Source organism: Urtica dioica, chromosome 9 (genome assembly GCF_054948205.1).
Source record: "Urtica dioica subsp. dioica isolate 48M chromosome 9, U.dioica_male_clone48M_v1_H2, whole genome shotgun sequence".
Taxonomy (NCBI): Eukaryota; Viridiplantae; Streptophyta; class Magnoliopsida; order Rosales; family Urticaceae; genus Urtica; species Urtica dioica.
Genome location: NC_142764.1, coordinates 13,736,329 through 13,759,963, shown reverse-complemented (window position 1 = coordinate 13,759,963; position 23,635 = coordinate 13,736,329). Strand labels below are relative to the sequence as shown.

At 39.2% G+C, this 23,635-nt stretch overlaps 2 protein-coding genes across 3 annotated transcripts; one reads left to right on the top strand and one right to left on the bottom strand.

The window, feature by feature from the left end:
- Positions 1-2,666: 2,666 nt before the first annotated feature.
- Positions 2,667-4,954, top strand: LOC149385105 (Pectin lyase-like superfamily protein). 2 transcript variants are annotated; one of them, XM_089626778.1, is made up of 3 exons: positions 2,667-2,931; positions 3,162-3,386; positions 3,743-4,954. In XM_089626778.1, the coding sequence occupies exons 1-3, from the start codon at positions 2,758-2,760 to the stop codon at positions 4,805-4,807; spliced, it is 1,464 nt and encodes a 487-aa protein (XP_089482904.1). In that variant the 5' UTR covers positions 2,667-2,757; the 3' UTR covers positions 4,808-4,954. The 2 variants fall into 2 exon arrangements, with proteins under 2 accessions (XP_089482904.1, XP_089482903.1); XM_089626777.1 differs by having other exon boundaries at positions 3,147-3,386.
- Positions 4,955-13,310: 8,356 nt separating this feature from the next.
- On the bottom strand, positions 13,311-13,646 carry LOC149385104 (uncharacterized). The gene has a single exon (XM_089626247.1). The coding sequence runs from the start codon at positions 13,644-13,646 to the stop codon at positions 13,311-13,313; it is 336 nt and encodes a 111-aa protein (XP_089482373.1).
- Positions 13,647-23,635: the final 9,989 nt, after the last annotated feature.

The following is a 23,635-nucleotide window of genomic DNA, read 5'->3' as shown; positions in this document are numbered from 1 at the left end:
AGACGCAGAATTGAGCGCAACCTGAGAATTGTCAAACACATAGAGTCCGTCCCTAAGCTGGTCCTCCATAAGTGTAGTCATGGTACTCTGGTCCTTGACAAAACAATGAGACGCATGAAATTCAAACAACACATCATTATCTAAACAGAACTTAGTCACACTAAGCAAATTTTTGGTGATATCAGGAACATGAAGAAGTGTTTTGAGGTTGAGATTATGATTAGACAAGGGAGATTTAAACGATGAGTGACCAATATGTTTAATCAAAAGTCCCTTACCATCACCAACGTGCAACTGCTTGAACCCATGGTATTCAGACTTGAGATCGAGATTCTGAAGATCAGCTATAACATGATTGGTTGCTCCAGAGTCCGGATACCAATCTGAATCAGGTATGTACCATGAGTGCTCTTGTGTGTGCCAATTTTGGATTTGAACGTCTTGTGGAGTCACCGCTGCAACATTTCCTAGAGCTTGACCTATTGAATGAGCTTGAGTTCTAGCTGATTGAAGTTGCACATGGCCTTTGAATGACTCGTTGAATCGATAGAAGCATTGAAGAGCGAGATGAGTACCAATCGTTCCACATACTTGACATTGTGGTTTATTGGATTGAAAACCTCGCTATCCATAGCCACGGCCGCGACCCCTAGGTGCACCATGAATTGAGCCTCTGAAATTGTTGTAACTCTGACCACCTGAGTAGCCTTGACCTCCTCCGTTGAAATGATTACACTGAGTACTGTAACCACCGCCGCCACTTGAGAATCCACTACAACGATCGTTGTAGGATGAGTAGTTCACTGAGATTCCTGATGAACTCTTCTGTTGAGGTAGATCTAGCTCCGAGTTTTTCGCATCAATCCTAGCTTCTTGAGCCAGGAAAAGAGCCTCGACTTCCTCAACTGAGAAATCACCAGTGCGAGTGACTGTTGAGAGAACTTGTTTACGCCAAACTAGAAAATTATTGAGATCGAGCTTCATTCCAATTGAATTGTTGAAAATAATTGGAGCTCCTCTTGCACGTGAAGATCCTGATGTATCTTCCATGGACACAGTTGATGATGCCATGCTCTGGATCGCCTTTTTTCCGAAACCGGAATTATGGCTCTGATACCATGATAAGGTTTAGAGAGAAGAGCAATGGAATAGTGTTTGAATAGATCTCAACATACGTAATGAAATACAGAGTTTGAGATATTTATACTAGAGAGAGAGAAGAGAGTGCCACGTAGGACATGACTAGACATAAAGGAAAGGAAAAGTAATACACTATGAAAATAGTAAAGTCCCACATTAGCTAGTGGCCTCAATAAATTTAAAACAACACACCGATCTTGTAAATTTTCAATTCTCTCTAATTTTTTCACATTCCTCTTTTCTCTATTTCCTTATCTTCTTCTTCTTCTTCTTCTTCTTCTTCTTCTTCTTTCATTCTCCTCCTTTTCCTTCTCTATTCTCATTTACTCCTCTTGTCCTTTTCTCTGCCTCGTGCCCGACCTCCGCCACTCTCCCCAACCTCTGCTCGGTCCTCCGCCTCTTGTCCCGACCTCGCGCGAACTCCGTCTCCCTCCCGCCTCCACCTCGCCTCGCGCCGATCGGCAGCTCGCCGCTTCGCCTCGCATCGACCTTACCTTAAAGTTTCTTCATTTGAATAAATTTCATAGACATAGATTTTTAAAATAAATTTCGGAACTTAAAATTAAATGTACTCATTGATCTGATTCGCACTTCTGCTCCAGTCAATATTTGCAGAGCTTATTTCTATACTACTCTCCCCCTTAAAATGATAGTTTACTAAGGATAATATTTAGGTAAAAAGGTTGTATACATGTACAGGCTGTGTATGCAACCTTTTTCTATATAACATAACACTTAACACGTACATGGGACGAAGGAAAAAGTAAGCCCTAACAAATTCAAAAGCCATAAATTCTTAGTCCCTTTCTCCTATATTTAAATCAATTACTTATCCTTTACTTCAAGTAAGATACATGCATTGACAAAAGCATGTCTGCTTTACCATCTGAGATTTTTGTAGGTCTTCTACTGGAGTCAAAACGTCCACCAAAAGTCCTAGTGTTCTCTGTTTATTTATATACCCTCATCAACCATTATAATTAACAATTATAAGTTTTAATGACAAAGATAAAACGTTTCTCCTTTTTTCCGCCTTGTACTGTCACACTTTTATTCCCCAGCAAAAACCGGCTGTACTATCGTATTCTGTTTGGTTGGCTTTCTATTCCTAAGTCCGTCGTTTATGATTCGTTAGGATTTATTTATAATTTCTTCTTTTATTTAATTTCATGCTCAGTTTTCTTCCATCCAACTTTATGACAGATCCATCCTTTATTAACTTTCCCCACCGGATAATGAAGACGATCCTTTGTTTACGTTGACTAATCTTCCTTTTTGTTGAAACACGAGCACCCATAATTAATTTTAAGATTAATATGATTTTTTTTTAATTATTAAGTATGTGAACAGGGATGTTAGGTTGCATACGTGGAAAAAAAAACCGTTACACCTAACAATAACTATAATATCTGAAGCATATTTGGAATGTGACACAACATTTTGACAAACAGTAATGATAATATATATATATATATATATATATATTTAAGTTGATTATGGATTTGTACACATATAAGAGAGGAGGACCCAATTTATAGGACTGAAAAAGCTCCAAATATATAGCATTTGAAGCTAAAAGTTTTTTGTCAATCTAAAACTAGATTAAGAAGCTCAAATATGAAACCACTATACTTTATTTTACTATTGTTGATTGTTGCGAATCATTCCATATCTTACTCCTTACCTCACAGTAAACGCAAGGAGCTATGGAACTTCCGCAAGAAACTTGAAGAAAGAAGATATTTTAATTTCCGGGGAGAATTAATATCTCAGCACCCGAATGTGACAAGAGTAAGTCATATTACTTTTTTAAACCAATATTTAAAAATTGAAATATCACGTAACAAGAGTACAGAAACCACGTAGTATTTACTTATAGCCAATTTATATTCGTACATGACACTTCACCCTAACAGCCAATTATCACATGTCAATAACTATAATATGTGAGCTATGATATTTGAATCGATCATGATCTTCCAACCCACGTGGAATGATTTTTTTAGCTTTCGTTTTTTCAGAATGGAAGAGTGTTTTATCCGATTGGTTATGGAGCAGATCCAAGTGGGAGAGTGGATAGTAGTAGTGCGATACAAAAGGCATTGGAGGAAGCTTTTGAAGTAAAAAATGGAGTGGAATTGCTTCCCGGAATTAATGATCTGGGAGGAGTAATTATTGATTTGCAAGGTGGAAACTACAGAATTAGCGAGCCCATTCGAATCCCTCCCAATCTAGGAAATCTTGTGGTCAGTCTCTCTCCCTCTCACTCACTGCATCACATTAAAGCAAGCAATTTTTTTTTTTTTTTAATCATTTGCCACTATTTGGATCTTTTGTGCTGAAAATTATATGTAGCAGTTTTGTTTGTTTGTTTATTTTTTTTTTTTAACTAATTGCAAAAATAGTGTTCTTAAATAAAAGATGGTGGTTCGTAAGTTATAGACAATCCTTCTTACAATTTTTATTTTAAAACAAAATTTGTTTAGTATTTGGATCTCTATGTAACTTCGTCTTAAATACACTAGGACTCAAATGGTTACAGAATACCAAATACTTAAAAAGTACATATTCATTGTATTATTTTCCCGGTTTATGTAAATAGGTGAGCGGAGGAACTCTTCGAGCATCAAACACATTCCCAGGCGATCGTCATCTCATAGAGCTCTGGTCACCTAAGTCCATCCACGCACGAGAATCATCGCTCGACGTAAAGCAAGGCTTCACCGGTGACGCGAAGTTCCAGAACGGAGAATCCATCTTCTACGAGGACATAACATTCCGAGACATCCTCTTCGATTCGAGCTTCAGAGGAGGAGGCATCTTTGTGCTCGATTCCGCCAGAATCCGCATACGAGACTGTTTTTTTCTCCACTTCACGACCCAGGGCATAATCGTCAAAAATGGCCACGAGACGTTCATCTCAAACTGCTTCTTGGGCCACCGATCGACGATCGGAGGTGACGCTGACGAGAAGTACTTCGCGGGAACGGGGATCGATCTCCGGAGCAACGACAACGCAATCACGGACGTTGTCGTTTTCTCGGCCGCCATTGGACTAGTTTTGCGTGGTCAGGCTAATATAGTAACCGGGGTTCACTTCTACAACAAAGCCACAGCTTTTGGCGGGATAGGAATCTTGTTGCCGAAGATATATGGTGTCTCGCAGACGAGAATAGACAACTGTTACATGGACTTCACAGCCATAGTCATGGAGGACCCGGTTCAAGTCCATGTCACGAACGGGTTTTTTCTCGGCGACGCGAACGTTGTTTTGAAATCGATAGATGGTCGGATTTCAGGGTTGAACATCGTGGACAACATGTTTAGTGGCACCCCTGCAAAGATGGTTCCGATTGTGAGACTGGATGGGGTGTTTTCAAGCATCGACCAAGTTGCGATTGAAAGGAACAACGTGATCGGGATGAGCCTGAAATCGACGTCTGCGAAATTGACGGTGATTGGGAATGGTACAAAATGGGTTGCCGATTTCTCGCACACTTTGGTGTTCCCAAATAGAATTGGTCATCTTCAGTATTCTTTTTACGTCCCTGAAGGATCTCTCAAGTTCACTTCTCATGCCGTGACCAATGTTTCCAATAATATAGTCATAGTGGAGAGCGAGAAAGCGGTAAACGGGAAAGTTTATGTGGCTATTGATCAACAGTGATGATTAGTTTTCCTCGTGTTATTGGATTAATTATTATTTTCTTTTCAACTCCTACTGTATTATGTTTTACTTATATGTATGTTTTGTTGAAAAACGCTAATTGTTCCACGAAAAACACTACGTTATGAGCAACGAAGTGACGAGCATTTAGATGAACTATATGTAGAATTTTCTCTAAATACAATGAATCTAAATAAAAAGAGAAAATTAATTGATGGTGATGAAAGATATGTGAAGTGTCTACCATTTTTATTGTGTAAAAAGTATTATGCCCTTCCTCGTTCTTCTTGCATTTATAGGTGTCAGACTCGGTGTTTCTTGGTTGATCAGACCCACGATGGTTATCTCTAAGCTTCTTATATATGCGTGAGGATCGAGTAAGTGGTTATTTGAGATAACCATTGATTATTTTATTACCTCGCCACTTTACATTTGATTTAAGTTGTCTATGACCTTCCAATAACTTCTCTTCTTTTTGAAGTATTGCTCGGAAGGGTAGGGTCTTATCTTAAGAACGCTTATTATTGTATTCTTCTACCCTGGAGCATATTTACAGACCTTTGTGCTGGATACAAGCTTTGCTCGGTACCTCCATCCTTGTAGCCTGGTATATCTGTAATTTTTGGGTAGTAACAACAACGTTCCAAATTCTTAGTATTTTGTAAAAATGGTTTTAACTTTAGTTTTGCATTATTCTTGGTTAAATCACACTTTGCATTTTTACATATCTTTCTCGGTAAGTGCTAAGATACATTTTGGGTGGTTATCTTGGAATGGTGTGTCGTTTCAAATACATGTTTTAACGCGTTTTTACAAAATGACCTTTCGTTTCGATCGTCAGAATGAGAAGCTTGTTTGGTTTGCTTGGTTCTACGGCGTTGACTAAGGCTATAAATACTCTTATTCATATGGAAAAATTCAGCTTGTTTTCTTGTTCTCTTTTCTTTCTCATCTGCTTTGCGTTTCCCAACTCTTGGGCTTCAACAAAGACAAGTTTTCATCACTCGTCTTCTAACGTCACATCGAACCGTTTTATTTCGATGAGTCGCATCTTCTAAATTTAGAAGAGTTTCTTTTGGATTTGTTTGAATCTGGTTATTTTCTTCATATTTCGTGCACGAGATTTTATTTGAGAATTATTTTCTTAGGTCGATAGCTAATTCATCCTTTGGTTTTTTGAACTTATAAATTTTTTTGTGTAATTTTCCTTTAGGAAATGTCTTCGTATCCCGACTTGAGTGTTGACGCCTAAGTAAGGGTCCCTTCTCCCCTCCAGGTTTGAAATCCCATCATTTTGCTCATCCCTTTGGTATCGCACAGAGAAATTGGGCTGGAGAAGCCAATTATCAACGACTCTCTCTCGATTCTTCCTCAAGTTCCCTTTGAGCAAATAGTCAGAGAGGCGATGGAGATAAGTGGCTTTAAACGTAGACGATGGAGTCATTTTTGTAATCTATAAATTTAGACTCTGGTTATCAAATTTAAGAGATTTATTAAACATCATTCAAATTTAAAACTGTAGTGATTAGATTTATATTTATTACAGTCTATATAAAACTGTAGTGTAAACTTAAAAGAAAATCAATAAATATTTCACTTAGGAGGATAATTTTCCTCCTCTATTTCGTTGGGCGGTAGAAATCAAGGTTCTCTTTACCGTTACCATACCGGGACTTCAATTTTGGGAGTAAACCGTTTACCGGAGGAGATACCGAGGGGTATTCAGACTAAAAAGAAAATCGATACCAGCAGGAAACCGGTTACCGTAGAGGAAACCGACAAAAAATGTAGGAAACCGAGGAGTATTCAGACAAATATTTTGCGAAAATAAACATAGTTTCCATATTTTGCAAAACTAAACATACTTTTCACAGTTCATCTTACTTTAGAGTCAAACCAAGATAAAGTTCTAAGTTCAAACCAAGATAAAATTCAAAATAAAACACCATAAAGTTCAGAGTTTCCAGTCGGTTTTCACAGAAAGTCAAACATTGATTACCACACGTACGACAAAACATAAAAGTTCAAAGTTCAAACCAAGATAAAATTCAACATAAAGTACCATAAAGTTCAAAGTTTTCGGTCGGTTTCCGCGGAAAGTCAAACTTTGATTACAACACGTACGACAAAATATAAAATACACTAATTAGTAATTAATTATAGGTGGAGTGTCTTGAGTGTCTCGTCACTCGTGAATGAAGAATCGATCAACGGTTTTGGCCAACCTCTTGACCCAGGGGTGATTTCTTCTTGGATCAGAGGACCCTGAAGATCCACCAAGACCTTCGCCTATTTCTTCGTCAGACTCTCACGTTGCTTCTTCTTTTGAGAGCGTACGTAGAGTAACTCTCGCATTTCCTCATGTACTTCATGAGGAACTTTGTCGCACATCTTCACACTATTTGTCTTGTCCATGTTCGCCAATTGATTGTTCACACGAGTGATTCCACCATCGCCTATGATATACCCGCAAAATTTGCATTTGCTTGCATTCGATCATCATTCGACAAGCTTGCAATACTTCCGTGCCGAGTCGGACGCCATACTTCATCATCATAATCATCAATTCATCATCATATTCCTTTTAAATGAACATATTCATCATCGTAATCATCAATTCATCAACATATTCATCATCATAATCATCAATTCATCATCATCTTCATCTCAAATCAACATATTCATCATCATAATCATCAATTTATCAACATGTTCATCACTCAAATCAACATATTCATCATTATAATCATCAATTCATCACCATATCCATCATCATAATCATCAATTCATCATCACACTCATCTCAAATCAACATATTCATCATCATAATCATCAATTCATCGTCATATTCATTGATTAAAACACGAAATTAAGAAAAAATTGAAAAAAAATCCCTAATTTGAGAAATCTGAGTAACTTACCTCACGGATATCTCGAAAAGATGACAACTTTGCTTAGGACTAACGGAATCTGACGGGAAGCACGACGACTATGAAGGAAATCGGAAAATTTGACCGGGACCTAAGCAGATCTCTTCTCAGAGAAACGAAATCCATCAGCCAAGGATTTCGTCAAAATGAGGATCGGGAAGCTAAGTTTTCCAGAAAATGAGACCAAATTAGTCTTTTATAGAATGGAGTCCGGTCCAAAGAAATCCGGTCCGGTTCGACCGGGTTCCCCCAGTTTCTAGGAACGAAAACGGTTCTTGTCTCTACCCTCCCGGTCTTCTCCGGTTTACGTGTGTGTGTGTCTTCTGTGTTTACGTGTGCCTATGTAGTTGTACGAACAACCACAACAACGAGCAGCCACAATGTTTCAGGCCTGCTCAGACTCACTGTCTGTGCATCCTCCTCATTTGAGGTTTGATTTTTCATTTGTCCCTCTGATTTTGTTGAATATATATATGTATATGTGTGTGTGTGTGTGTGTTTGTGATGATGCATTAAATGTTAGAGTTAGTATCTGCTGAGCCGTGGAGTATTTGGCTCATTCGATAAAAGGACAAGCGCGAGGACGGAGGTTCTTTGGAACCGGTACAAGGTTGACGTGGATGTCAACGACGGCTGGCAACGGAGAGAGGACTTCCGATGAAGCTGCAAAATGCAAGGTAGGTTTGTTTGTAAATGATTAAGTTCTTCTCTCTCTCTCTCTCTCTCTCTCTCTCTCTCTCTCTCTCTCTCTCTCTCTCTCTCTCTCTCTCTCTCTCTCTCTCTCTTAGATGTATGTATGATTATGAAGAATACGTTTTATCCAATGATTGTTTGTTGTTGTGTGTTTGGCAGCCGAGCTGCTGGCCGAGCAGCGACCGCACTGTGCCGAGGAGGTTATTTATCTTTTCCATTTGTAAATTCTTTTTATTTGGAAATATTATTGTAAGGAAAATGAATTTCTTCTAAGAATTTAAGGTTGAAAAATGTAAGTGCGTGATGTTAGGATATCATGTATATGAAAGTCTCCTATAACATACTTTTTTATGTTTGTTTCATTCATTCATTTGGATATGTAAATTGGCGTTCTGCGGTATATGTGCATATGCTAGTCTAGGTTTTGATTGCTTTATTCTAACGGCGGAGAGTCTTAAGTTGGCATCACTCACTAGGACAAAAATCGTCATCTGGTACGACGGATATCGCACCAAATATGTCAAAAGTCGCACCTAATAGTTTATTAGGTGCGACAAAGTCGCACCTAAAAGCCCGTCGCTAAAGGCATTAGGTGCGACATGTCGCACCTAATAGTCATACCTTTAGGTGCGACATTTTCGGGTGCGACATGTCGCACCTAATGCCCAAGCTATTTTCTTGCCAAATTTATTAAAATTGGCAGGTATATTCATATCAGGTGCGACAATGTCGCACCTAATACCCTTCCCGCCATTATATTCGGTGCGACAATGTCGCACCGAATATGTTTTTTTAATTAAAAAAAATTACAAAATCAGAAATTAGAAAATGAAATCAAAATTCATTTAAAATTAAATAAAAATTAATTAACAAAGTTCTAAATTAGAAATAATATTATGAAAAGTGAATTGTTAATTAAAAATACAAATTCATTCTAAAAAAATGAAAAAATTAATTCTTAATTTTTTTTTCCTATAGAACTTAACGATAGTCCCTCTACCGAATAAGTTGCCAAAACTTTGGGAACCACTTCCGCGTCCTCGTCCACCGCTCCCTGATGCGCTGTCGCTCGTTCCGCCGCTTCCGTAAGGACGGTCTCGCAAGAAATCCATAGAACCAGGTGTAGAACCTGGCGTCTGCTGATCATCACCTTGTTGCGGTGCAGGCGGAGGTTGGGGAGTCGTGGGAGGTTGGTTGTGCAACTGGCTGAGGAAGGTGATCTGTTGCCACATCTCCTGCAGCTCGGCTTGTTGGGCATCCATCTGAGCTCGTATCTCGGTAACCAACTTGACGAGCCTTGATCTAGCGCTTGAGCAACACCCAGCGATGACCTTGGGATCGAAGGCCCTAAACCGACTTCCCAGTCTCTGCGTACTCCCAAAACGTCGCGCATCGCGTACATCTCTGCATCTTCTTGGGAGATCACTTTGTTTTGCTCCTCCGCTTGACGCAAAATATCTATCGTCCGGGCGGTGATTTGATCCTTAAAAAAACAAAAAGCTTATCAGATAAGAATAATTTAAGTAATTAAATATAGTAAATAAAACAAATAACTTACAAATTGCGACTTCGCGAAGTCCGTCGTCCACGATCCCTTAGCGTCATGGTGTTTTTCTGACCATATCGCTAAAGCCGAGCCCATACTCGCATCTTCCCTTCGCTGTAATTTGTCAATATTAAAATATGAATCACATATATATTGCATATTAATATTAAGCGACTTACGTTCCTCGATCGATGACCAAAAAAACTAAGCGACCCTTGTCTCGCATTCGTCTTCTTCATCTTTGAATTTTCCCGGTTGCGGACAGACTTTGCCTGCGAGACATAAATTCGTTCAATTCAATATTAAGAAATTCAAATAACCATAAGAAGTTCAACTCATACCTTATGCTCCGACGAGGCGAACGTCTCTATTGCCTTCAACCAGGCTTCCTGGTTATAACCTTCGGGAGTTTCGTTTTTAGCGAGATCTTTACTCCCGCAAAACGTCTCGAAGAAGAGCTGTGACAACCTCGATTTCTGGCCATGGCGCATCCTCTTCGCGTCGCGAATGATAGCCATATCAATCTTGTTCCGAATGGGATCTGCTGACACAAGCTCGCCAGTATCGGGATGAGCGTAAACGAAGCGGTACTCGTTATGAATCGAGTTCATAAGAGCCGGGACACTCTGCGCGGGCACATGATTCCATTCTGGGAGGTCGACTGGAATGGTACTCTTGATCAGGTTTCCTCCAGATGGGTCCTGGCCTGAAGTAGACATCCTGCAAAATGAATTGTAGTTAGTATTTACTATTTAATTAGTATTCGACGACTATGATTATTATTTTCATCATCGTCACTCGATGTAATGTTAGTATCGACACCAATGCTTTTCCTCAATCGGTGAGGCATAGGCAAGAATCGACGATGGTCATAGTAGACGATCCTGTTTCTGACTTTCATAGATGGCGTCTCAAGGTTACACGCGGGGCACGCAAGATACCCTTGGCTACTCCATCCCGATAAATACGATTGAGCCGGAAAGTCGTTTATTGTCCATAGAAGAGCGGCACGCAACCGAAACATTTCATCGTTCGCCCCATCTCGCACTTGGAACCCTGTATCCCACAATTCTTTCAGGTCTTCAACTAGTGGTTCTAAAAACATGTCCATGTCTTTTTGAGGTGAGCTCGGTCCAGGTATCAGAAGCGTCATCATCAAGTACTCTTTTTTCATGCACAACCAAGGTGGCAAGTTGTACGCAGTTAGTGCCACGGGCCACATACTATATGCTAGACTCATTTCCCCAAACGGGTTGAACCCATCAGAAGCTAGTCCCAGACGTACGTTACGAGGATCTGCAGCAAAATCTGGGTATCTCTCATCTAGATTCTTCCACGTTGAACCATCTGCAGGATGTCGTAAAACGCCTTCTTCTTTGACGCGATCTCGTTCATGCCATTGCATCTCAAGCGACGTGTGTCGAGAAGTGTACAATCGCTTCAATCGATCTTTCAAGGGAAAGTATTGTAGTATCTTTCGTGATACATTCTTCCCGGTTGGCTTCCATCTGCTCTCATTGCAAATTGGGCACACTTCAGCTTTCTCGAGATCTTTTCGAAATAACACACAATCGTTGATGCATTGGTCGATCATATCGTATCCCATGTCGAAACGCTTCAGCTTCGCCTTTGCCTCGTAGTGTTTTTCCGGAATTCGGTTACCAATTGGATGAGACTTCCTCAAGAGCTGTAACAATTCTGTAAACGACTTGTTCGTCCAATGGTTCGTAACTTTGATGTGCATCAACGAAACCAAGAACGACAAAGACGAAAACTCTTTGCATCCAGGGTACAATTCTGCTTCAAACTCGAAAAATAAGTCTTCCACTTGCTCCTCAGCACGCACTTCACTCGGAGTCGGATCCGTAAAATCGTCGAAGTCCTCGTGATTCATTATATCATGGAGAGCATCGTGCCATCCACCGACTCCTCTCTATTTAGTCTCGTTGGCATCTTCTACTTGGGTAAGCACATGACGTTCGCCGTGATGATACCATTCGGTGTATCCCGGGGTAAACCCCTTGTTCAAAAGGTGATTATTTATGACCCCGATTTCCTGCCATCTCACGTTATTGCAAGATTTACAAGGACAATGATATTGACCATTTTCGTTCGGGAGTCTACTTGCAAGGCGGATAAACTCGTTAACCCCTGTTTTATATTGCAAATACAAAATCTGTTATGTATTTCAGTTTGACTTTATCACTTCGTCAAGCTGAAATGCTTATTTTTTTAAAACAAAATCCGTTAAATACTTCAGTTCGACTTTACTACTTCGCCGAGCTGAAATGCTTATTTTTTTAAAACAAAATCCTTTAAGTATTTCAGTTCGACTTTACTACATCGTCGAGCTGAAATGCTTATATTCTGAGATCAAAATCCGTTAAGTATTTCGGTTCGACTTTATTGCTTCGTCGAGCTAAAATGCATATATTTGAAAACCATATTTGTTCATTTCAGTTTGACTTTACTACTCCATCGAGCTGAAATGATTATTTTCCGAAAAAATGTCAAGTATTTCAGTTCGACTTTAACATTTCGTCGAGCTGAATTGTTTTTATTTTTATTTTATTTGAAAATAAAAATCAGTTTAGTATTTTTGTTTGACTTTATTACTCCGTCGAGCTGAAATGCGTATCATTAGCATTTCGTCGAACTGAAAGGCGTTATTTGCAGGTTTGATAGCGTATCAAGTGTTTTTGTCCGATTTTGTCGTTGCCGGTCTAAAATGCACGAGTTTTGACGTTTTTTCGTCAAGTTGAAATTTACAAAGTATTCGAATGGTCTCGTTTCGTGGAGTATTCGAATATTTTGATGGGCTCGGTGCCCACGGTAATCCAGTTGTGGTTCGGTGTTTCTGAGTCGGTTGACTAGGTGTATCGAAGTAGTGCCATTTCCTAAGCATTCATTGATCACATTGAGAGCCTCGATGCTCGTAGGAGTTAAAGGTTCGGCCTTGTTGCCTGTACATATTCATGATTCGGTAAGGTGCTTTTTTGGTTGGGGCAACTGGGCCGAATCAAGAGTTCTTACTCGGCGTGGATGAAGTCGGTGTTGTTTGTTTTGACGACGTGGGGGCTGGACCTTGGAGGCAAGGTTCCCTACGTACCCAATGAATGGGATCAAGTTGTGACGTAGTTCGATTATTGGGTCTACGTTATTAAACGTAATATTTTTTTAGGTTTATGATGTTCCAAGACCTTAAGACGAGGATTCCGCTTATGGTTTCAAGTTCATAAACTACTGGGTGGACTATTTTTGTTACACGATAGGGTCATTCCCAATTTGTGCCCAATTTTCCGGCGTTGGCTTCCACGGTGTTCTGGAAAAATTTTCAGAGAACAAGGTCCCCAACATCGAAGTTACGAGGACACGGGTTCTTGCTGCTGTATCTAGCAATGCTTTGCTGATACTGTGACATTATTATTAAAGCTTGCTCTATCTTCTTCTCGATCAAGTTGAGGGACTCGCATAGCACTTGGTTATTGGAATCTTCATTCCCATGGGCATACACTGCCATTATAGTTTGGACTCCGTGTTGCACAAGTATTACTGATTCGACACCATGCACCAGCGAGAAGGGTGCCTCGTCGGTAGGTCGTCTAGGACTGGAGCGATAAGCCCAGAGGGCTCCAGCGAGCTCATCGGCCAATCGGCCTTTCTTAGCCATAAGTCTATTTTTTAAAGAGCTCCCGATTGTTTTATTGGCGGCTTCAGCGTGACCGTTGCCTTGGGGATACCTTGGTGTTGACATTATAAGCTTAATTCCTTGATTGAAGCAGAATTATCTGAACCAGTTAGAGATGAATTGTGCACCGTTGTCGGCCACTATTTCTTGCGGGGTACCATGCCGACACACGATGTTTTTCCAAATAAATTCTTGTACATCGGTATCCTTTATTAATGGAAAAGCTATCGCCTCGATCGATTTTGAAAAATAGTTTGTTAGGACAAGAAGAAAATTCAGCCCACCTGGGGCAGTGTGTATTGGCCCAACTATGTTCATTGACCATTGCATATATGGGTAAGGAGCCGAGATCAAAGATAGTTCTTCAGCTAGCTACTTAATATTCGGGGTGTGTTTCTGACATCCATCACATTAGCGAGAATGTTTTTCCCAATCTTCGATCATTGTGGGCCAGAAGTATCATTGCCTTTTAATCTTAGTCGCCAAGGCTCTTCCTCCAGTATGGTTTCCGTATTTTCTCCCATGAACCTCAGAGTGGATGCGAGTTGATTCGTCTTTAGAAACGCATCGAAGATAGGGAACGGCGAAACTTCATTTGAAAAGAACCCTGTCGATTACGTTAAATCTGGCACTAATTTGTTTCAATTTGCGCCTTTTTTGCTTATCGCTAGGAGCGTCTCCCTCGGTAATGTATTTCTAGATCTCGGATCTCTAGTCCCCCACTTCTATTGTCATTATTATAGTAATGGTAATGGCGATAGAAGGTTGTTTTGTTACCTCTACCGGGATGATCCTAGTGAGTTCTGGGCCAGACGTCGAAGCCAGCACAGCCAATGCGTCGGCGGACGTATTATCTCATCTAGAGAATCTTGTGAGTTCGAAGACGTCAAAATTTATGGCTAAACTGGTTGGCGATGCGTTGTGAGTCACATTACGCACTTACTTTCTTGGTGCCATATGCTTTTGCTAATTGCATTCCTGTGATTACGGCTTTTTACTTGGCTTCGTTGTTTGAGGCAGTGAAGTCGAGTCGGAATGATTGTTCGATCACTTTGCCATGGAATGATACCATGTGGATACCTATTCTTGCTCCTTGTTTCGAAGAAGCACCATCCACTTTCATGGTCCAAACTATGTCCTTAGATTTGGCCTCGGGCTCATCCCGGATAGTTCCACAAGGAAATCTGCCAAAACTTGTGATTTTGCACATGTCCTTACTCAAAATTTGATGTCATACTCACTGAGTTCAACTTTCCATTTGGTCAATCTTTCGGACTGATTCGGGCTATAAAGGTTCTTATGGGTTAAATAGTCATCACGATGATCGTATGTGACTGAAAATATGGTCTTAGTTTCCTAGCGGCCGGGACAACTGCTAGAGCTAATTTCTCCATAGCAGGATACCTTGTTTCGGTGTCTACAATGGATTTGCTTATATAGAAGATTGAATTTTTGTCTCCATGATCCTCCCGTACCAATACGCCACTCACGACTGAGTTGGAAACTGCGACATATAGGTAGAGAGGTTCCCCATCTACGGGCCTGGCCAATTTTTTATGGAATGGCTAAGTATTCTTTCAGTTGAGAGAATGCTTCTTCGCATTTCTCATTCCATTCGGCCTTCTTATTTCCTTTGAGTAAGATATAAAAAGGGTAACCATTTGTCATTTAAGCGGGATATGAATCGGTTTAGTGTCGTGCTTCTTCCGGTTAGCATCCATGAAAGATAGCATTTTATGCCCTGCGATGCTTTGTTTATATCGGTAAAGTCGATACAGACACGTCACTTTTCGTTCTTTTTCTTTACTACGACTGTGTTGGTTAGTCAATCTGGGTATTTTACCTCTCGGATTGATCCAGCATTCAAAAGTCACTCTACTTCATCGTTGATAACCTTGGTCCTATCTGGTCCAAGTTTCATTCTTTTATGTTTTATGTACTTGAAACTTGAATCGACGCTGAGTTGATGAGACGCAACTTCGATGCTTATGCTCGGCATGTCCTCGGTGGTCCATGCGAAAGTACTCTTATTTCTTTTCAAGAAGGTTATTATCTCCCGTCTTAGGCTTCCTTTCAGCTCGACTCCGATTCCGACGCAATGCTCGGGATTGGCACCATCGAGTTGAATCTGGGTGGTTAACTCAAGATACGGGGAATCTTGTTCTTCCAAACATTCTTCTTTCGTTTTCATGTCTTCAGTAGATACGGCGTCGACGATGATTATTAATTGCTATTGATTGCCATCAGCTTCTTCTGTTTTCAATTTGTGGTTGCTCATGTAGCATATTCTAGATGCTTCCTGACTACCGCGATATTTCCTTGATCCTTTCAGAAGTTGGAAAACGAATACACTGGTGGTAAGGGGATGGCACGGCCTTCATGTTGTGGATCCATGTCCATCCTAGTATTATGTTGAATGGAGACGACTAATCGAAGACTGCAAATTCGATTATCTTGTTGATTCCGGCTGCCCAGACAGGAAGTTTAACTACTCCCATGGACGATGTTACCAATCCATTGAAGCTAGTCAGCTCGGTGGATTTCCCGTTCGATGTTGGATTCTTCAATGTTCATTTTCGTCAGAGTGCTTCTGAAGATTACGTCCACCGAGCTTCCCCCATCGACCAGGATTCATGACACGACGCAGTTTGACACGTCTAGTTTAATTACTAGAGCGTCGTCGTGAGGCGTGACTAATCTCCTTGCTTCGCTGTCCTTGAAGGTGATCAAAGATTCTTCCTAATCTCCTAGTTCGAGTGCTTGGGGAGTGTTTTTAAGCTTACGTTGGTATGCTTTGATGGAATTAATTGATTCCATACAAAACATCGAATCTCCTATAATACATTCGATTCTTAGTTTTGTTTATGGGTCAGATTGTGTATCTTCCTCTTTGTCTTTTCCCCTCTTACCGAGAGGCTGTGAGTTGAAGTTTTTCTTCTTAGGGGGAGGTCCTAAGTCAATTTCATTAAACACGTATTTAGTGAATTTTTCGGCCAATACTTTCCTCATTGTTTCGCAATTAAGGGTGGCATGTCAATTTCTTTTGTGAAATTCACAATAAGCATCAGGATCTCGAGTCCATTTTTTGTTGGAGCCTCTAGGACGATCCACATCGTTTACGTTGAATGCAAAACCAGTTAAGGCATCGGCCTCCTTGGAGGTGTCGTTACCTTAATGAGAATCATGTCCCTTGAAAAGTCTCGATCTTCGTCTATTTATAGATGAGGTTGCTGCTGCTCTACCGTCGATCTGGAGGATACGTAGTCGGTCTAGAGGATTTTGTAGCGGAGTGGCGAGAAGGTAGACCGAAGACCGTTGCTTTCGAGCTGTCTGCTTGGTAGGATTGACTTGGTCTTATCAGAGAGCTGAGAAGTTTTTGGACGAACATGGCATGGGCCAGTGGCGAAGTGGACGGGTTGGACTTTCAAATTAGATTGATTTTACTTGCCGAGCTCAAATTCGTGGGCTTGGGCCAAGCTGAAGAATTTATAAGGTGAGGTCAATTCCTACACCCACAATGGCTATACAAAAACTGGTAGTAAACCCTACATGTATAAATGGTAGTAACATATTTTTTTAGTATATACAAATAATTGCAAAAAATCGAAATCGTATGTCAAAAGAAAAGACTTTAACTGAAGGTTGTAGTTGATAAACTGTTTTGTGGTAATGGATTGTGCGTTAGGCTTGAAGGGAGCTGCCCTAAAAGTGAGTTTAGGTGTTTTTGGGATGGATGACTGTTAGGAATGTTGCCAACATAAGGGTATTATAGTGATTACCCTCAGATGTATTATTGTAATTATCTAAAGATTACTGATAAACGAAATATAAAGACATAAGTATTGATATAAAAGATTAGTTGCAAACCTTTTATAAGCAATAACATTCGACTTATCCATAGCCCTATGCATCAACTGAGATTATATCTCTACATCTAATGTGATAAATATATATAAGTCTCGAGTGGAGTGTTTAAATAGGTTAGTGATTAGTCTATGCTTGGGTAGCTAGACAGTGAATCAAATATACATCTCATTATAGACTAGTTCTGACAAGTGTGCGCATTCTATATGGGGTACCATACATGACCTAGAATGGTTGCGATTAAGTAGCCACCGTTACAATGATACGTATCACAATCATAAATGATATGCATCAACCTCAATCATGAGATGCTCCTGGAATGGTTATATACTCGGTTCTTTGATTCATTCGTTCACAGCTACAGAAGATGTTTATATACTTATGTTTTGGGAGACCAGTGTATAATCAGTGATGGAAGGACCATCAAAAGTAGAATCCAGCTCTTAAGTGAGAATAAAAATATTCGCTCACATGATAGCTAAATCAAGAATCGATTGACTGTCTACACCTTTGTGCTATAAGCAGTATTGGAATATTTCGATAAGGAATACTCAGGGATCATAAGTGACTCGAGGGTAAAACGATATATTTGACCCTTCTCTCACGTATTGAACCTAAAGGGTAGATATTTACGTACTGACTATATCAATGGACACTTATCTATTGAGATCAAGTAAATATAATTTTGATAAGTTCGAGAGAGTTTAATCTTGAGATTTTAGTGGTATATCATCAAGATTTGATGGAACGAAAAAATGAGCTAACAATGTGTACTCTCTCCATAGTTTGGTCAAATTTTCCTCTCTCTCTCCTAGAGCAAATAAACCGAGAGAGAGGAAAATTCGGTTAACCAAAACCGGACCGAATATTTTATACTTATGTCAAATAATATGGAATAACGGTGTTGGCTCAAGTGGTAATGTCTACATCGGATTTAGTATGTGTTCCAGGTTAAAAACACACACCATACAAGCTTATATTTATTTGTTTTTCGTTTTAAATTAAAAAAATCCATATTACGCTATTAGCGAGATTTGAACTCTGCTCGCTACTTCGGTGAGTGGATTGGATTCCCGCTACGCTGCTGTTCTTTTGTGTCAATACTTTTCAAATATATTTAATTACAAATCAGTTTTAAAAACTGGATATTGATTTTAATTGGATAACCGAATTTTGGTTTTGGACTAAATGGCTTCGGTTATTGGACCCAATTTTTAAAACCCAAATATTCGGATTCAGATACATAAAATAGTCAAAATCGAACCGAACCGATCAAGTTTCCCCCTACTCTCGCTCGTGTTCATCTAGCTTTAAGCTATTAGGTCCATAGTACCTGAGTGGTAAAATTAGTTAGAATACTTTTGTAGTAAATACGTGAATTTGACTACAACCTCACTACTACAACTTTGTTGCAGGATCTTTCACATTATTCGTAAAAAATATTTTATGGATAAGTTATTAATTGTTAGGTAATTTTGGAATATCACTACATTTAAATTGGGTTTGTAAGGAGCAATTTAAAGCATCCCACAACGCCCAATTAAGCTTGTAGTAGGCATGTACTATGAAGTGCATGGGCATTGTATTTGTCCGATAAAATCCAAATAAGATTTGGACTTTTCTCAAATCAAAAATAAATATTATGTGTTAAATATGATCCAATATTTTGAGTATTTAATATAGTAATTATTTATGAGAGTATCATGAAAATATTCTCAATTATTCTATTTGTAAAATAGTATATCTTATTATGAGAAAAAAAAATAGTATATTAATTGTATTATTTAATGAGAATATCTTGGAGATATGCTATATTATTTAGTTACCTGAATAATATATTCGAATTTTAGAAGTAAATAAATATTAGAAATGATATGAATATTTTTTACTAAAGTAACTTGTAGATATTTGATTTGTTCTATTAATAGAATAAATATTTCATATTAAATAGAATAATATCAAATCAAATAAGGAATTCACGCCTCCCTTTCCCCGGATTTGGTCGAATTTTTCTCTCTCACGCAGTTGAGAAATTTGTAGATACCAATTCTCAAAGAATGAAAGAATTATTCCAACACCTTGTTGGATTAATTAGTGAAGCAAGCAGTTGGCTCACGTCTTCATTCTATCTCATTCGGAGAAAAGGCTAGGAAGACTTTGTGTTTATTTAACACAAAGAACACAAGGAACACGAACACTATCAACAGGCGCGAAAATTCAAATAGAGGATATCATGTAAGTGATTTACAATCTCATTATTTATTTATTTATGTCTTACGGTTGTTTTGTTAGGCGCACACCTTCATCTAGATTAATTAGATTTTCTTGAGAGCTAAAACGATTATAAAAGCTAAAATGTTTTTTAATTCAATTTTCCACTTTAAATACGAAAAACGGTTTTCTAGCATTTTTGTGTTACGAGCTTCATGAACTCGTATAAAAAATCTTTATTTTTTTAATGATAGGTAAAGTAAAGAAATATACCAATAACGAAGTCTCGGACAGTTTAGAGGAATTATTCCAGAGAAACGATGACCGGTGGTCGGCAAAGGTCTACGTGTCTAAAGCATCATAGAGCTATCTATTAACGCGTCATTTTTCGGCACCTGAAAATGACCCCCTCCAAAAGAAAAAGAACATGTGCCACGAGCTCCGAAGAAGGGTCACAACATCCTTGCTGTGAGCCTTGACTTGCCTCGCCGTGCGCCATACCTCGCGGCGAGCCTTCCTGTGCACCATCCTCGTCGTGAGCCTTGCCGTACTTCGCCATGGGCCATGCCTCACCCTACGGCACGCCTCGCCATGAACCTTGGTTTAACTCGCCATGTGTCATGCCTCAACTTACCTTGCTCAAGCTCGCCACATCTCATTCTAGCCTCAACTTACCTTGCCTAAGCTTGCCACATCGCATTCTTTCTTCGATGTGCCTTGCCATGAATTAACACGCCTTCGCCTCTACGTGTCTTATCAAGCATCAACAACACATATACACACCTCAAACACACTTGTCAGGCCTTGCCACGGTCGTATGGCCACTTGACCCGGCTATACGAAAAAAAATAAAGGTTACCATGGCCATATGACCATTTGACCAGCCGTACGGCCACCCATGACCTTTCTGGCAGGCAGTACAGCCAAAGACACACACCCTCATGGCCGTACGGCCACCTCTTGACACACACATGGCCGTACGGCCACCTCTTGACACACACATGGCCGTACGACCAGAACACAATGCCACAATGACCGTACGGCCAACCTAGAGCACAAACAAGCTTTTTCAACTCATGAATTCAGTTCCAAACTTATCCAAATGCACCAAGTCACCTTCCTAGCTCTTTCCTCACCCATCTAGGTTAAACCAACACCTTCAAAACTCTATAAAATCTCATAATTTCACCACACTATGGGGAGACCCAAAAGTTTCATACCAAAACTCTACACATATCACTCTACACCCATCTTCTCTCAAACCTCTCAAACAATTCCCAAAAAAGATCCTAAAAAGAGCACTCTAAACAACCTTTCCTCTTCCATCTCTCATCTTTCTCACACATTCTTTCTTACATACGCCATCTCTTACCCATTTTCTCCACATTCTTCTTCACACAAACCCATTTCCACGGCTTAACCCTCTCATCTACCATCTTTATTACCTTTTTCTCTACATCTCTAATCTATTATTGTTTACTACATAATTCTCTACATCTCTTCTCTACTATTTTTTTACTACACAACTCTCTACATATTTCAACACCTCTTCTCTACCATTTTTACTACACATCTCTCTACATATTTCTTTCCATCTCACAACCACAAATAGAGAAAAAATTTCTTTCCTTTCTCTCTAGACTTGGAGGAAAACAATTCTCAAACCCATTTTTCTCTACATATTCCTTCACACACATATGCTCAATGCCATATTATATTTCCTCTCATGGTGACTAAGAGCTTGTGGAAATAAATTCTCTAGCTCTTCACCTATTTGAGAGGCACATCCCATCATTTTCTTATGTAACTCTTTTGACTTAGGAAAGAATGAGCCAAACCACCAAAGAAGGCCATTCGGAGGTTCGCCGCCAAGAGGACAGTCTTTTTCAAAGCTCCTTGGAATTAATCATGACCCCTTATTGGGCTTGTCTCCATACTCGTGGTTTTCCTGCGATCTAGAAAAAGACCTCTTCCACCACCGCGGTTAACCATTCCGCAGGAATCTTTGGATTTGTTGCCTTTATCGAGTCTTGACCCCATAGCGACATCTCCTTTGAGACCAAAGGGAAGGCAATCACTCTTTTTCACAGCGTACATACACAGATTCCACCACGGTTCGTGTGTCGCAAATGTGTTGCAAAAAAAAAGGCTCAACACTATCTGAGTAGGATTCAAAGGGAGTTTCTTTATCCCTACTGATATCGTGCTTTCGATCCCAGGGGAGCACAAAAGAGCAAGCAATTTACCTCCAAGCAGGATTTCTATAACTCTGGTCAATTTTTCCAATCATCAAAGGGTTACCTCTTCATTCACTTATTGCCTAGTTTCTTCACATGATGGACTGCGCGCCGACCCAACGAATCTGAGACAAAATAAACAATTCAATTCAAGAGTGACTATTCAAAGAATATATGTATCTAAAACGAGAAAAAATATAAATAATGTATTGTATAATATATATATATATATATATATATGTATATATAACAATATTTGCATTAAATTCATAAATAGTATTGTTATTGTTGTTAAGTTGATTGGCTGTTTTCGTAGTTTGCAAAACTACACTCAAGATATTCGTTGTCATAGTTTAACATCTTGTTGTGACATGTGTTGTTTTGCAAAGATCGCGATAAATATGATTCTATATATATATTGGGCAAGTCTGCTTAATTGTTTGATTCGCTTCCCATTTTCTCTCCACCAAATCAGAACAAGTCGATCATATTGGAAAATTCTAGCAAGACGTCAATTGCTAGGTTTCAACTCCTATAAAAGAGAAAGTCTGCTCTTAAGAGTCCGGATACACATTTTGAGTTTCTGTAAGAGTCTTTGAGCCTAAACACTCTTGCTCATTGTGTAGTTTAGTTTTGTCTTGTTCATATTGCCGATGTTCGTGCAACTAACAGACTTGGGTTTGTATTCGTGGTACTGTAGATCAAGTACAATTATAAGCGTTGATCAACCATTTGGTAAATGAGTTGAGTTGAAGTGAGGTGACTCAGATTCGGGAGGAGCCTAAGTCAGAATTCACTAGGGTAGTCTTGAAGTAAATATATCTGAAAGGTGATTATTCAGATTGATCGGGTTCTAGTTATTATACCAAGTTGATAGTGATGTTCCTTTTCACCGAGAGTATCATCCTTCCAGAGGTAGGCTCGATTTTCCGAACTGGGTAACCAATTTTTTGTCTCTTTATTTACAGTTTTAATTCTCACATTAATCTGGTAAATTTGTATTGTCACTAAACTTGTTATAACACCTTTAGAGAAATCATGTAAAACAGTTGATATAGTTTTTCAGTAATATTAAAATATATGTTTAAAAACTAAAATAATACATATCCATATATTCTGCAAAAAATATTTCATCGAGGCGAAGGTTTTTCGTCAAAACATGATTTTTCTATACAAATCTATTCTTTTTTTTTTCCACAACGACCTTGTTCGATTTTTTGACATATCAAATTTTATTATTATTTATAAGTCACAATACCACTATGGAAAATGACATTTCAAATCTTTCTATTTTCCTTTAAGTATACATATATATATGTTAGACCGGATATTTCCTAAAGCCCTTAGTGGGCTTTGTATATGGGAAATAATGTGGCCCCAGTGTATTACCTATTAAGGTATAATAATAAATAACACAAATTTTATTGGTTAATAAATAAAAGATAATTTCCCTTATACCCTGATGGTGGGTCCATATAAACTAACCCTAGGGATTGGTCCTCTATCAACCCATTACGCAGTTTTCCTGAGTCATCAAAAGAAATTTATCAACACTAAAGGGGTCAAGAGGGAGAAACCAATTCCGGTGATTCCGCAACCGCTTCTGTTGCTCTCGTCATTGATTGAGGTAGGTTTTTCCTCAATTTTTAATGATCTGCG